General features: G+C 41.2%; 1 protein-coding gene across 1 annotated transcript in view; it reads right to left on the minus strand.

Moving 5' to 3' along the window:
- ubac1 (UBA domain containing 1) overlaps nucleotides 1-12,288 on the minus strand; it is a 37,441-nt gene that overhangs the window by 11,088 nt on the left and 14,065 nt on the right. The window contains exons 2-5 of the mRNA XM_043720474.1: nucleotides 8,059-8,179; nucleotides 6,182-6,252; nucleotides 5,852-5,959; nucleotides 1,814-1,916 (exon numbers count right to left, since the gene is read on the minus strand). Of these exons, the coding sequence (XP_043576409.1) occupies nucleotides 1,814-1,916; nucleotides 5,852-5,959; nucleotides 6,182-6,252; nucleotides 8,059-8,179 (403 nt within the window). The remainder of the gene's footprint in view (nucleotides 1-1,813; nucleotides 1,917-5,851; nucleotides 5,960-6,181; nucleotides 6,253-8,058; nucleotides 8,180-12,288) is intronic.

The raw sequence follows: 12,288 nt of genomic DNA on the forward strand, positions 1-12,288 counted from the left end.
GTCATAAATTAACCCATTCTCCTGGTGATAAATCAAGTCAAGTCTTCAAAAAAAAAAGGTATGCCCCAAATAATGAGTTGATTAAAAAAATCCTATACTGTGCTATATTGTTCTATGTTCTATGCTACTCCTCAGCTGAACCATCTCCAGCCACTATGTCCCAGTCTGGCTTGGATTTGAGTGGAAGAATTCAGCAGCATTATGCAACGATGGAAATTATGAGCATTCTGAATTGCTTTAGTTTACATTCCTCTTTTATAACTGGTTTCCTAAAATGTCCATTCAAACAGCAATCCATAAATGCAAGTTGTTACACTCTAGCTGAGTTTTGAAATACCTAAAGTGTGTTAAACTAGCATAGTGCAATAATTGAATCACCGCTGCCATGTTACTTTCATGGGCAAGTGAAGGTTCCTTCGCTCTTGCGCAGGAGTTTGTTAGTAAAGTAAACAAGATTAGTTTGGCATTTCTGGTCAGCATAGACGAGTTGGACTGAAGAGTACTTCCATACTGTACAGCTCTGACTCTCAACTTTACAGTGCAAGTATTAAAATAGCCAGTACAATGACAAATCTGGACAAACATTTTACAAAACGGCTCAAAATGCTGAACAGCACTGATTGCTTTTGCTACATCAATAAGGATTGAACAGAGCTGCCTGGAATTTTATCTCAAATGCAGACACCTCTACAGTTTGAGTGTCAACTTTCTCATTTGTCTGGAGTGTCTCTATTACACAAATGTCTTGGGAATAGGTATGGTGTCACAGTTTTATAGTATATAGAATGGGGACAACTTGAAAATCACTTTTTACTTGGAGATAACTGTAAAAATTGTTTTTTTGAACTTCTACTTTTGGGTGAGAACTATAACCACTGGCACTCAGACCCCTGTAAATATGATATTTGCAAATGCAAACAATAAGTTCAAAAAGTCAGGATTCTCTTTACCTGGAAGACACCTTCACTGTTTTGCAGTATATGTTTTCTGTCAGTTTCTAACAACATAGATAGCAAGCCAGCAAAGTGCAAAAACTTCCTGCAGTCTCAGGGGCCCTCTGAAATCCCTTCATGAAGTCAAAGAACTCATGACCCTCCTTTCCATTGCATAATGAGAACTACAAGGACAATATGCTATTAGAAGAGGACACAAAGTAAGGGTAAGCACCTGGATGATGGGATAGTGTAGGGGGACGAGCTGAGAATAGTTCACAGGTCGGCGCAACATCGAGGACTGAAGGGCCTGTTCTGAGCTGTATTGTTCTATGTAATAGGAAGAGCACAATTCACAGAACCATTTGGATACATTTTTCAGCTTTAGCTTTAATTCAACCATTGTTGCCTGTTTTCTTGCTCATGGTTAGTGACTCCTAGTTGAGTAAATTTGAACGTGTACCTCAGATCCCTGGAACAACATCTGAGTGGACTTTGCGCAGAGCATTTCATTGGAGTGCTTCCAATACTACTCAACATAGTGTGCAGCAGGAGGCCCAGCCAAATCCAATACAATCACTCATTGAAACACCATACACATTTCTTCTCACAGCTGCTGCTGTTCAATATTCCCTGCCCCACCCCCCCCAGGCTCTGCGGATGCAGAGGATGATTGCATTGTTCTGCCACTGCCCTATTCAAATTGCCTGAGCAAACACATACCTTGGCCCTTTCTGATCTACACTTAGCACAGAGGCTTCAAGGACATATACAAACAATTATAAAAATAGTCAGGTACAAGGATATGTGGAGAGCAAATAAAAGCAGAGCCAGATATCAAGAGCTGAATTGGTCCTGCATAAGTAGATTAGTCTTCTTACCATTTGCCTTTTTAAATAATTCAACAGCATCTGGATTTAGAGCTAGCAGTTTCTGTGCCACTTCTATTAGGGAAACAAGGATTTTCCGTAGTTCTGTCTGAAACTAGAAATTACAGATCAAGTTTACAAATTATTCTCAATTAATGAATTACCAACCGGTTCCTCCCATTCACCGCTTCCTCATCACCTCTAGCTCAAAACCTGATGAGCGCCCCGTAACTCATTTCCTGCAGTTGCTACTCATTACTTTACAAGGATGAAAGCAAAAGGAGGAACCACAGGTAGTCAGCATCATCTAGAAAGGAATGGTGATTTCAAGCAATGAGTTTGGTGAGTTGTCAATTTCTTCCTTAAAATGTGGCAGGTAGCTAGTGTTTAACTGGATTTTATTGTGTTTAGAATTAAAGTAAGCTCCTTCTATCCTTAGGCAGGGTAAACAAGCTCTACTGGAGAGTAGCTGATCAAGTGGCTCAGTCTGCTTTTTTCTCTATGTAGTTCTACAAAACAGGAGTACAAGTGACACCATGCAGTCTGCAAGTGAGAGTTCACATAGAAGAGAGTTTGTCCAGTAGAGGGGGGCATTCCTGATCTCTTTTCTTATTTCTTTCCTTTATCTCTTCTTCACCATCCAGAATTTGACTCCTGCTTCAATGCAGTGGAAGGACTTAGTTGTTATTCTACTTGCAATAAATGGTCTTTACAGTTCAAATATAGCACATCAGTTTGGCCCAGTGGAATATGACAAATAATGGAAATACCACCATGTGTTAAAGACAAACACACCTGCTGGAGGAGAGAGTCTACACAAGCTTTAGCTGGATTCTGGAATCCAGAGCTCAAGTCACTGTTGTGCATGCACAAGACAGGATTATATGAATAGTATGTTTCAGGATTCATAGCACTGCAGTTTAGGGGTGTACAGGAAGATAAGGAATCGGTGACCACCAAGCAGTGCATGAGAACAAGGCAGGTGGTGGAGGAGTACCCTGAAATGATCTCACTTGCAAATCAGTTTTCCTCTTTGGACCCTGACAAGGGAGATGGTTCTTCAGGGGAATGCAGCAACAGCCAAATGAGTAACATCATGAATGGTTCAACTGTACAGAAGGGAGAAAGAAGAGGGGAAGAACAGTACTAATATGGGATCCTTTTATAAGGGGAACAGGAAGGCATTACTTCTATGGCAACAAACATGATTCCAAGATGGCATGGTGCTTCCCTCTTGCTAGGTTCAAGGATGGCACAGAACATGTACTGGAGATTATTTAAGGGAGGGGGGAAACCAGTCAGTCAATGGTCATGGCTCATGTCAGAGCCAATGATTTAGGGGAATGAGGTCCTGGAAGAGGATTTCAGAGAGCTAGAAAAGAGACTGAAAAGTAGAATCTCCAATCAGCATTACTCCAAGTCCCACGAACAGTGAGCATAAAAACAAGAGAATTGAGCAACTGAATGTGACGGTTGCAGATTGGAATCCAGTCTTGATCAGGATGAATGGATTACGTTTTGGCAGGACCAGAACTAATAATGTCCTCACAGGGAGTTTTATTCATGCTTTTGAGGAGGGCTTAATCTATTTTGATGGGGATGTAAATCCAAGGTTGTTCAGAAGCAAAAACTAGAAAAAAAAAGGAAGCATCAAGAAGGACCACAATAGAGAGAACAATAAATTCACCCTGAGGGTGCGCAGCATTTACAAAAAGTTGAATCAAGCATAGAATGAAGTATACAGATATGTTTGTCGTTAGAGAAATGCAGCTACAGGTTAACTGAGATTGGAAGCTGAATATTCAAGGATATTCTATGTTTCTAAAGGAGGGACATGCAAAAGGTAAAGGAAGTGGGGCAGCACTCTTATTGATGAGATTAGTACATTTTAAGACCATTTAAGATCAAAACCATCAAGATGTAGAATTAGTTTGAATGAAACTATACAATAGCAAGTAGAAACAAATATTGCTGGAAGTTGTTAGTTTCACTCCAGTTTGGTGTCCTGTCAATACTATGACTCAGGAAATTAGACATGCATGTAATATGGGCAATACAATATAAAATCGGTGACTTCAATTGGCCTATTAATTAGGTAAGCCAAGTCAGCACTAAAGATGTAAAAGATGAATTATTTTAACGTATACAAGACAGGTTTCTGGAACAAGACATACAGATCCAATTCTGGAAAGCACTATTTTGGATATGAGGTTGTATTTTGAGAAAGGGCCAATTAGTAACCTGCTGTCTGGGACCCTCTGGGAAATAGTGAGGCATATTAAATTTTTATAGGAAACTTGAATGAGACATTGTTCATTCTGAAATTTGGGTCTTAAATCCAAGTGAAGGAAACTATCATACTCCAAGCTGGTAACAATAGAACCAGAGGACATAATGGGGAGGCACGGTGGCTCAGTGGTTAGCACTGCTGCCTCACAGCGCCAGGGACCCGGCTTTGATTCCCACCTCCGGCGACTGTCTGTGTTGAGTTTGTACATTCTTCCCCTGTCTGCATGAGTTTCCTCCGGTTGCTCCAGTTTCCTGCCACAATCCAAAGATGTGCAGGTCAGGTGAAATGGCCATGCTAAATTTGACCATATAGTGTAATTTAGGTGCATTAATCAAGAGTAAATGTAGGGTAGGGGATTGAGTCTGGGTGGGTTACTCTAGACGGTCTGTGTGGACTTGTTGGGCTGAAGGGCCTGTTTCCATACTGTAGGGAATTTAATCTCAGGATGACAGTACGCCATTTAAGACGGAGAGGAGAAGGAATTTGTTCATTCAGTGGTGGTGCAGATACTCAATTATTGAGCAGGTTTATGATAAATGTAAAAGTACAACTTATAGCATTAGGTATATGGGAGATAATGCAGGAAGGTGACATTGAGATGATCAGCCATTATCTAGAACAGCGAGACAGGCTTGCTGGGTTGAATGGCTTACTCCGATTCCTGTGTGATTCCGTTATGGCTGGGAGAAACCGGGCAGGCAGGCAGTTAAAAATAAAATCAAGCGGGACAGAAACGAAATGTCAGGTCAGAATCTTGCCAGTTGCTGTCAAGCTCACTTCCTGATCACTTCAGTTTTAACCTGGTCACCCAAAACTGCTTGTGCTTTAATTGACTAGAAGGGACTGTTCCTTTGGCAGCTACTTGCCACTCCATTTTCACCCAATAGACCCCCACCCGTTGCAACTCGCAAGTGATCTGGGGCATACAGGTAAGAACGCAGTTAAATTCACCCAGGCCTCAGTTGCAGAGTTTGGTGATATTGGCCCTCACCCAATTCTCACACCAAATTAAAAATTACATTGGATGTTTCAACAGCTGCTGCAATGGACACTGAAGACAAACTGAAGCATTAAGATGAGCAAGACTGCACAAGTAAAGCCAAATATTATCCACATCACTTGAACACAAAAAGGTATGGATCAGTACACTCAAGAGACAATTTAAATCATTCTTCCCCATAACAAAAATAGTGCTAATCGAAGAGAATTTACAAGAGATGTGTTCTGTAACTTTCCAACTGAACTGAAGCAAGTATCAGACTAAGAGACTGGAGTAAACCCTATGTTGGATATGAAAAGTTCAGAAACAACTGGAAAATGCAGACGAGTGTTGCATTTGATGCTCTTTGTGAACTGCACATGAGGAACCATGATCTAGTGCAAAAAAGGATGATAGGCTTGACCGAATGGCTTCTGCTGTGGCAGAACATACCCACTGCTTCCCTGTGAATGCTTCAAGCAAATGCTGATTCCACTACTGAAGCACAATTGGACTATAATGATCAGAAAGAATTTAAATCTACTTAATGATGATACAAAAGGTGGTTATATTTTACAGAGCGATTATAAGTTCCATACATGTATAAAAGATTCATATTAGAAACTGCTTACGTAAACACACTCCTCAGTGTGCTGGCAATATATAGAAAATAAGTGGATGGATTACAGTTCTAAAATTTAATTTAGATATGTTACAAAACATGCTGGGTTTTAAAAAATAAATTTTTCAAAAAGTCATGTAAATGAAATGAGTCACATACATCTCGCAGGTTGTGCTGGGTAACCACCCGATCAGCTTGCTGAGCAACAAGTTGAGCTGTTATCTTCATGATGGCCTCTTTATCTGGCGCCCTTTGCTCTTGTTTCTTCTGATAGAAAGAGAAAGGCAAAAGATACAATTAAGCTGGAGAGGGTCTGTTTCCATGTTGTATGGTGCTATGATTCTACGACCTAATAACGTCTGTGGCTTTTTCAGCTGACAGCCCTGATGTATTACAGAAAGTATAATGTGTTTCTTATTTTTTTCATATACAACTAGGATTTAGATAGAAACATGAAAATATAAAACAAAAAAATAAAAAAGGTTTTACCTTTTCTTCAGCAGACACATCGGCCATCTTCGGAGGAGCAGGTGCTCTCTTTTTAATTAATAATAAAACATCTTGAACAAAAGACAAAAGGTAACCATGAACACGCATGGCAGATAGTGCATTAGCCAAAGACATTACACAGACGATTTTCCCCCCCACTTAACTATCACAAAACAATAAATGAGGGATAACACTACCCAGATCAGCAAAAGGAATTATCCATGGCATATTAAACACCCTCAGAAGATTAAAAATCACGCAACAGGTCATAGCCTAATAAGTTTATTTGGAAGTACTAGCTTTCAGAGCACTGCTCCTTCATCAGGTAGGTCCTCTCCACCCTGAGCCGGTAGTTGATGGCGTCGATGGTAGCCATGGTGTGGAGGTGCCGGTGTTGGACTGGGGTGGACAAAGTTAAAAATCACACAACACCAGGTCATATTCCAATGGGTTTATTTGAAAGTACCCAGTCCACAACCTGGTGTGGTGTGATTTTTAAACTTTGTTCATCTCAGTCCAACACCGGCACCTCCACATCATGACCCTCAGAAGGGTTCATAAGATACTAGCAGTCTCTCTACCTCCCGGCTAGAAGGCCCAGGTTCAATTCCCACCTACTCCAGATGGATCTCATTACACACCTGAGAGGTTGGATTAAAAAAGGGTCTATTAAACATGCTTAAACTAATAAAAACAAAGAACTTTGTACAGCAGATGGTGGAGATCTGAAATAAAAGTGAGGTATTGAAGCACTGGAAGCGGTTCAGAGAAATTTTACTAGACCAATACCTGAAATAATCAGACTGCCTTATGAGTAAAGGCTATATAGAATAGTCCTGTATCCTCGAGATTATAGAAGAGTCGGAGGTGACTTAATTGAAACATGAGATTCTGATGGGACTCCACCAAATACACGTGGAAAGGATATTTTCTCTTGAAGGAGAATCTTAGAACTAGGGGTCATAGTTTAAAAAAAGGGTTACCTCTTAGAGAGATGAAGAGCATTTTTTTTGCCCTGAGTGTCTTTGGAATTCCCTTTCTCAGGCAGTGAATGTAGAAACATTAAATATTTTCAAGACAGAAGTAGACAGATTATTGATTAGCATAGAGAAGAAAGGTACACCCATAACCTACAGCAACTGGACTGTAGCAGTTCAAGAAAGCAGCTCACCACCACCTTGTCAGGGGCAACTATGCATGGGCAATAAATGTCCACAGAGCCAGTGAATGTACAAAACAAAAACTATTCTTGTAACTGCCTTCATCAGATACTAGTGAGAATCATAAGTGAATACTCCAACCCAAGAATGCAGAGAATTACAACAGCTTTACTAAGATGAAAACCCTAGCTCAGCACCTCACCAGCACTTCTTACTCACTTTACTGTCTCACCCCCTGCTTTAACTTCAGTGGTTTAGTTTCCAACACGACATGTGAAACTGCCCGGCAAAATCTCATATCTGAGTTTCAAACTTCAAAAGCAAAGTTAATAATTTAAAAAAAAAGGAGGAAACCACCCAATGAAATTTGATAAAAGTAATACATTACAAAGATCTTTAAGATGCAACACATTCTCCAAAAGGTGGTTGGCTGAAACAGTCAGTCAGTCACTTAACTGATCTAAACCACTGAACCATACTACCCATCCCACCATCTGTTACGCTCCATGCAAGACACTCCTAGCCATCTGTTACTCCGCAGATCACTGTAGCAGGAATAAGGCTGAAGACTGACAGGGCCATACATTCACAAATGAACTTGATGCTCATCCAAAATAGAGGCTGCCTCATTTCAGAAAGTGAATAAACAATTCCATGCACCCTCTGCTGCCCACCGCACCAAGACATCTGCTCTATTCATTATACTCAGGCACTCACCTTTATCCTGGAGGTTCTCCTCAATGACCGTCTTTGTGTCTGATAGGACCCTCTCTGATGTAGCATGAATGAGTTTGTGGTGTGTTATCGTCTTTGGATCTTCTAATCCACCTTGTGCACACTGCAAGACATATCACATATAATTACAAAAGAGATTTCAGAGTATTATGAATTGCAATCCTGTGTATATCCCTTTACCAACATAATACTGAAAGTTACCAGTGCTGTTGCTAGACCCAGTTAGTGTACTATCAGGGAAAGGGGAAATAAAATAACGTAAATATTCAACATTACCCCAATACGCTTCCCATGAGTTCCTCTCTTTCCCACCAACTCTCCAAAAGACATCTACTGTACTTGTGATCAGGATACAGATCTTTACAGGGTTATGGGGTGAAAGCGTGAGAATGGGATTGAGAAACCTATCAATCATGACTGAATGGTGGAGCAGACTCAATGGGCCCAATGGCCAAACTTCTGCTCCTATCTGATGATCTTTAGGCACTGCAAACTAGGAAGAATATATAAATAGCGAAGCATGCAAGGATAGTAAAATGAGCTGAAGCTTTAAACAAGAAAGGGCTAATTCACATAGGGTTAATGTAAGGTATTATTACACATCACTTACAAACTAATACTTTTAGATGAAAAGTGATTTTCTTTTGGTAAACCCTGCACCATAGAAATGAGTTCACCTATGGAAGGTGGACTTCCTGGCACAGCTGAAGCTGACCAATCAGAATTCTAGTTTATACTGTTTTGTATAAAAGATGTTACACTTCATGGGATATTCTCTTATTACATGAGGTAGAACACAAGAGCAAGCTGGCAATGCAGGAACTGTTTAAAACACTGGTTATTCACAGTTGGGAGTCCTGTGTGTGGTTCTGGTTACCACATTTATAAGGAGGATGTGATTGCACTAGAGAGGGTACAGAGGGGATTTACCAGGAATCTGCATGTGCTGGAGTGTTTTTGGTAGGAAAAACTTTGAAAGACTATATAAATTAGGGGAAAGAATTCTAAAGAGGGCGCAGGAGCAGAGGGACCAGGGTATATGTGCGCAGATTAATGAAGGTGGTAGGACAGGTGGACAGAACAGTAAATAAATCATACAATGCCCTTAGCTTTATTAATAGAGACAAAGAGTAAAGAGTAGGGAAGTGAACTTGAAATTGTACGGAACACTTGTTAGACCCCAGCTGGAGTACTGTGTACAGTTGTGGGTACCACATTATAGAACATAGAATGTTAGAGCAGTACAGGCTCTTTGACCCTCAATGTTGCACCGACCGGTGAAATTAATCTGATGCCCATCTAACCTACACCATTCCATTATTATCCATATGTCCAATGCCTATTTAAATGCCCTTAACATCAGCGAGTCTACTACTGTTGAGGGAAGGCTGATCCATGCCCCTACTACTGAGTAAAGGAACTACCCTGATATCTGTCCTAAATTTATCACCCCTCAATTTCAGGCTATGTCCCCTCATGTCAGCCTTTCCCTCAGCCTTTCCTTGAAAGGCTTTCCTTCCCTACTAGGCAACATGCTAGTAAATCTCCTCTGAACCCTTGCCAAAGCTTCCACATCCTTCCCATAATGCAGTGACAAGAACTGTACGCAATACTCCATGATCAGCCACACCAGTGTCTTGTACAGTTGAAGCATAGCTTCATGACTTCGAAACTCAACCAATAAACACCAACACACCATATGCCTTCTTAACAACCCTTTCAACCTGGGTGGCAGCTTTCAGGAATTTATACACCGAGATCTCTGTTCATCTACACTGCAAAGAATTTTACCATTAGCCCTGTACTCTGCATTCCTGTTATTTCTTCCGAAGTGAACTGCCTCACACTTTTGCGCATTACAAAGAGTGAACTAAAAGCTTGATCCAAGAAATAGGTCTTTAGGAGACAATCTTAAAATGGAGAGATTGCAATATCTGCGGTTTAGATGGCTTAAAAGGGGAGGCAAAAGGATAGATAAGTAACCAGAGTTGGAGGAATGCAGAATCCTTGGATGCTGGCAGAGCTACAGGAGATTACAGATAGGGAAGATCTGGAGGGAGGTGAACATATGGATTAGAATTTTAAAATATGAGACATTGACGGACTGGAAACTAAAGTCTTTGAACACAGCAATATGTATGAAAGAAACCTGGAAGGTGGGTTCAGATATAAGCAGCATATCTTTGAGCCCACATGAGTGTACAGAATAGCTGGCCAAGAGAGCTACACCAATAACAACATCCCTTAACACAAGGGGGCTCATTTTAGTTAATTCACTTGGAAAATGCCTGCAGCATCCCAACCACAGTATTCTTTTACTAAATTCTAACATCACCTTCTAGTCCACAATTTTAATGCTGTGAAGTGATATTTGTCCACTAGTAACCATGAAGGGCTTTTGCCCGAAACGTCGATTTCGAAGCTCCTTGGATGCTGCCTGAACTGCTGTGCTCTTCCAGCACCACTAATCCAGAATCTGGTTTCCAGCATCTGCAGTCATTGACTCTACGTTTGCTAGGTAAAAACAATGAAATCGGTGAAAGCGCTCTCCCGGTTAAAGACCTAGCACTAAAAGTGATAAATGTAGTAGTTGGAGGTCAGTCATCTCAATTTCTGGACATCTCTAAAGGAGTTAGGGTGGTGTTCTTGACCTGTACCACAACTCCGAGTACTGAAATAGTCTATAGACAAATGTTGCAAGGAGGAACAATAATTTATCATTCCTTCATGGTCACAGGGTCAAAAATCCAGAGAACTTCCTCCTGAACAGCATTCTGTGCACATACATCAAATGGACTGTGGCAGTCAAGAAGTAGTTTTGTCACGACCTTCTTGACAGCAATTAGGGATAGTCATTAAATGCTGGCCCAGCCAAGAATACTCCCATCCCAATGCACTTCTATTTTATTGAAATCATAGGAAGTAAATATTTCTACATCACAGCTTAAAACAGTCTTTGAGCATACACAGCAGGAAGTTTGATCGTTACGTTGTGTTGAGTTAACCACTTACAGCAGTGAAGTAGAAAGCTGCTATAATTAGTCTCAACAGGACTGGGACACAATAAGACCATAAGAAATAGGAATGGAAGTAAGGCCATTCAGCCCATCGAGTCCACTCCACCATTCAATCATGGGAGATGGGCATTTCAAAGCCACTTACCTGCACTCTCCCCGTAGCCCTTAATTCCTTGCAAGATTAAGAATTTATCAATCTCTGCCTTAAACATTTAACATCCCGGCCTCCACTGTGCTCCGTGGCAATTAATTCCACAGGCCCACCACACTCTGGCTGAAGAAAGGTTTCCTCATTTCCGTTCTAAATTGACTCCCACTAATTCTAAGGTTCTGCCCACAAGTCCTAGTATCCACACCTGATGGAAACAATTTCCCAGCGCCCACTTTTTCTAAGCCATGAATTCCCTTTAAGTTTCTATTAGATCTCCCCTCATCCTTCCAAACTCTAACGAATACAATCTCAGGATCCTCAGCCATTCATCGTATGTTAGGCCTACCATTCCAGGGATCATCTGTGTCAATCTCCGCTGGAAATGCTCCAGTGCCACTATGTCCTTCCTGAGGTGTGGGGCCCAAAACTGGACACCGTATTCTAAATGGGGCCTAACCAGAGCTTTATAAAGTCTCAGTACCACATTGTTGCTTTGACATTCCAACCCTCGTGATAAATGACAACATCACATTTGCTTTCTTTATCACAGACTTAACCTGCAAGTCAACCTTGAGGAAATCCTGGGTTAGCACCGCCAGATCCCTTTGTACTTTGGCTTTATGAATTTTCTCAATTTATAAAATAGTCCATGCCTGCGTTCTTTTTTCCAAAGTGCAAGACCTCGCATTTGCTCACATTGGTCCAAGAAATGGCTGATAAAATTCATTCTCCTAAACTGTTGAAATCTTTCTGCAGCTGAAAATGTGTTGTTGGAAAAGCACAGCAGGTCAGGCAGCATCCAAGGAGCAGGGGAATCAACGTTTCAGGCATGAGCCCTTCTTCAGGAATGAGGAAAGTGTGCCAAGCAGGCCAAGATAAAAGGTAGGGAGGAGGGACTTGGGCGAGGGGTGTTGGAAATGTGATAGGTGGAAGGAAGTTAAGGTGAGGGTGATAGGCCGGAGTGGGGGTGGGGGAAGAGAGGTCAGGAAGAAGATTGCAGGTTAGGAAGGCGGTGCTGAGTTCGAGGGTTGGGACTGAGACAAG

This window comes from Chiloscyllium plagiosum, chromosome 30, assembly GCF_004010195.1.
Source record: "Chiloscyllium plagiosum isolate BGI_BamShark_2017 chromosome 30, ASM401019v2, whole genome shotgun sequence".
In the NCBI taxonomy this organism is placed as follows: Eukaryota; Metazoa; Chordata; class Chondrichthyes; order Orectolobiformes; family Hemiscylliidae; genus Chiloscyllium; species Chiloscyllium plagiosum.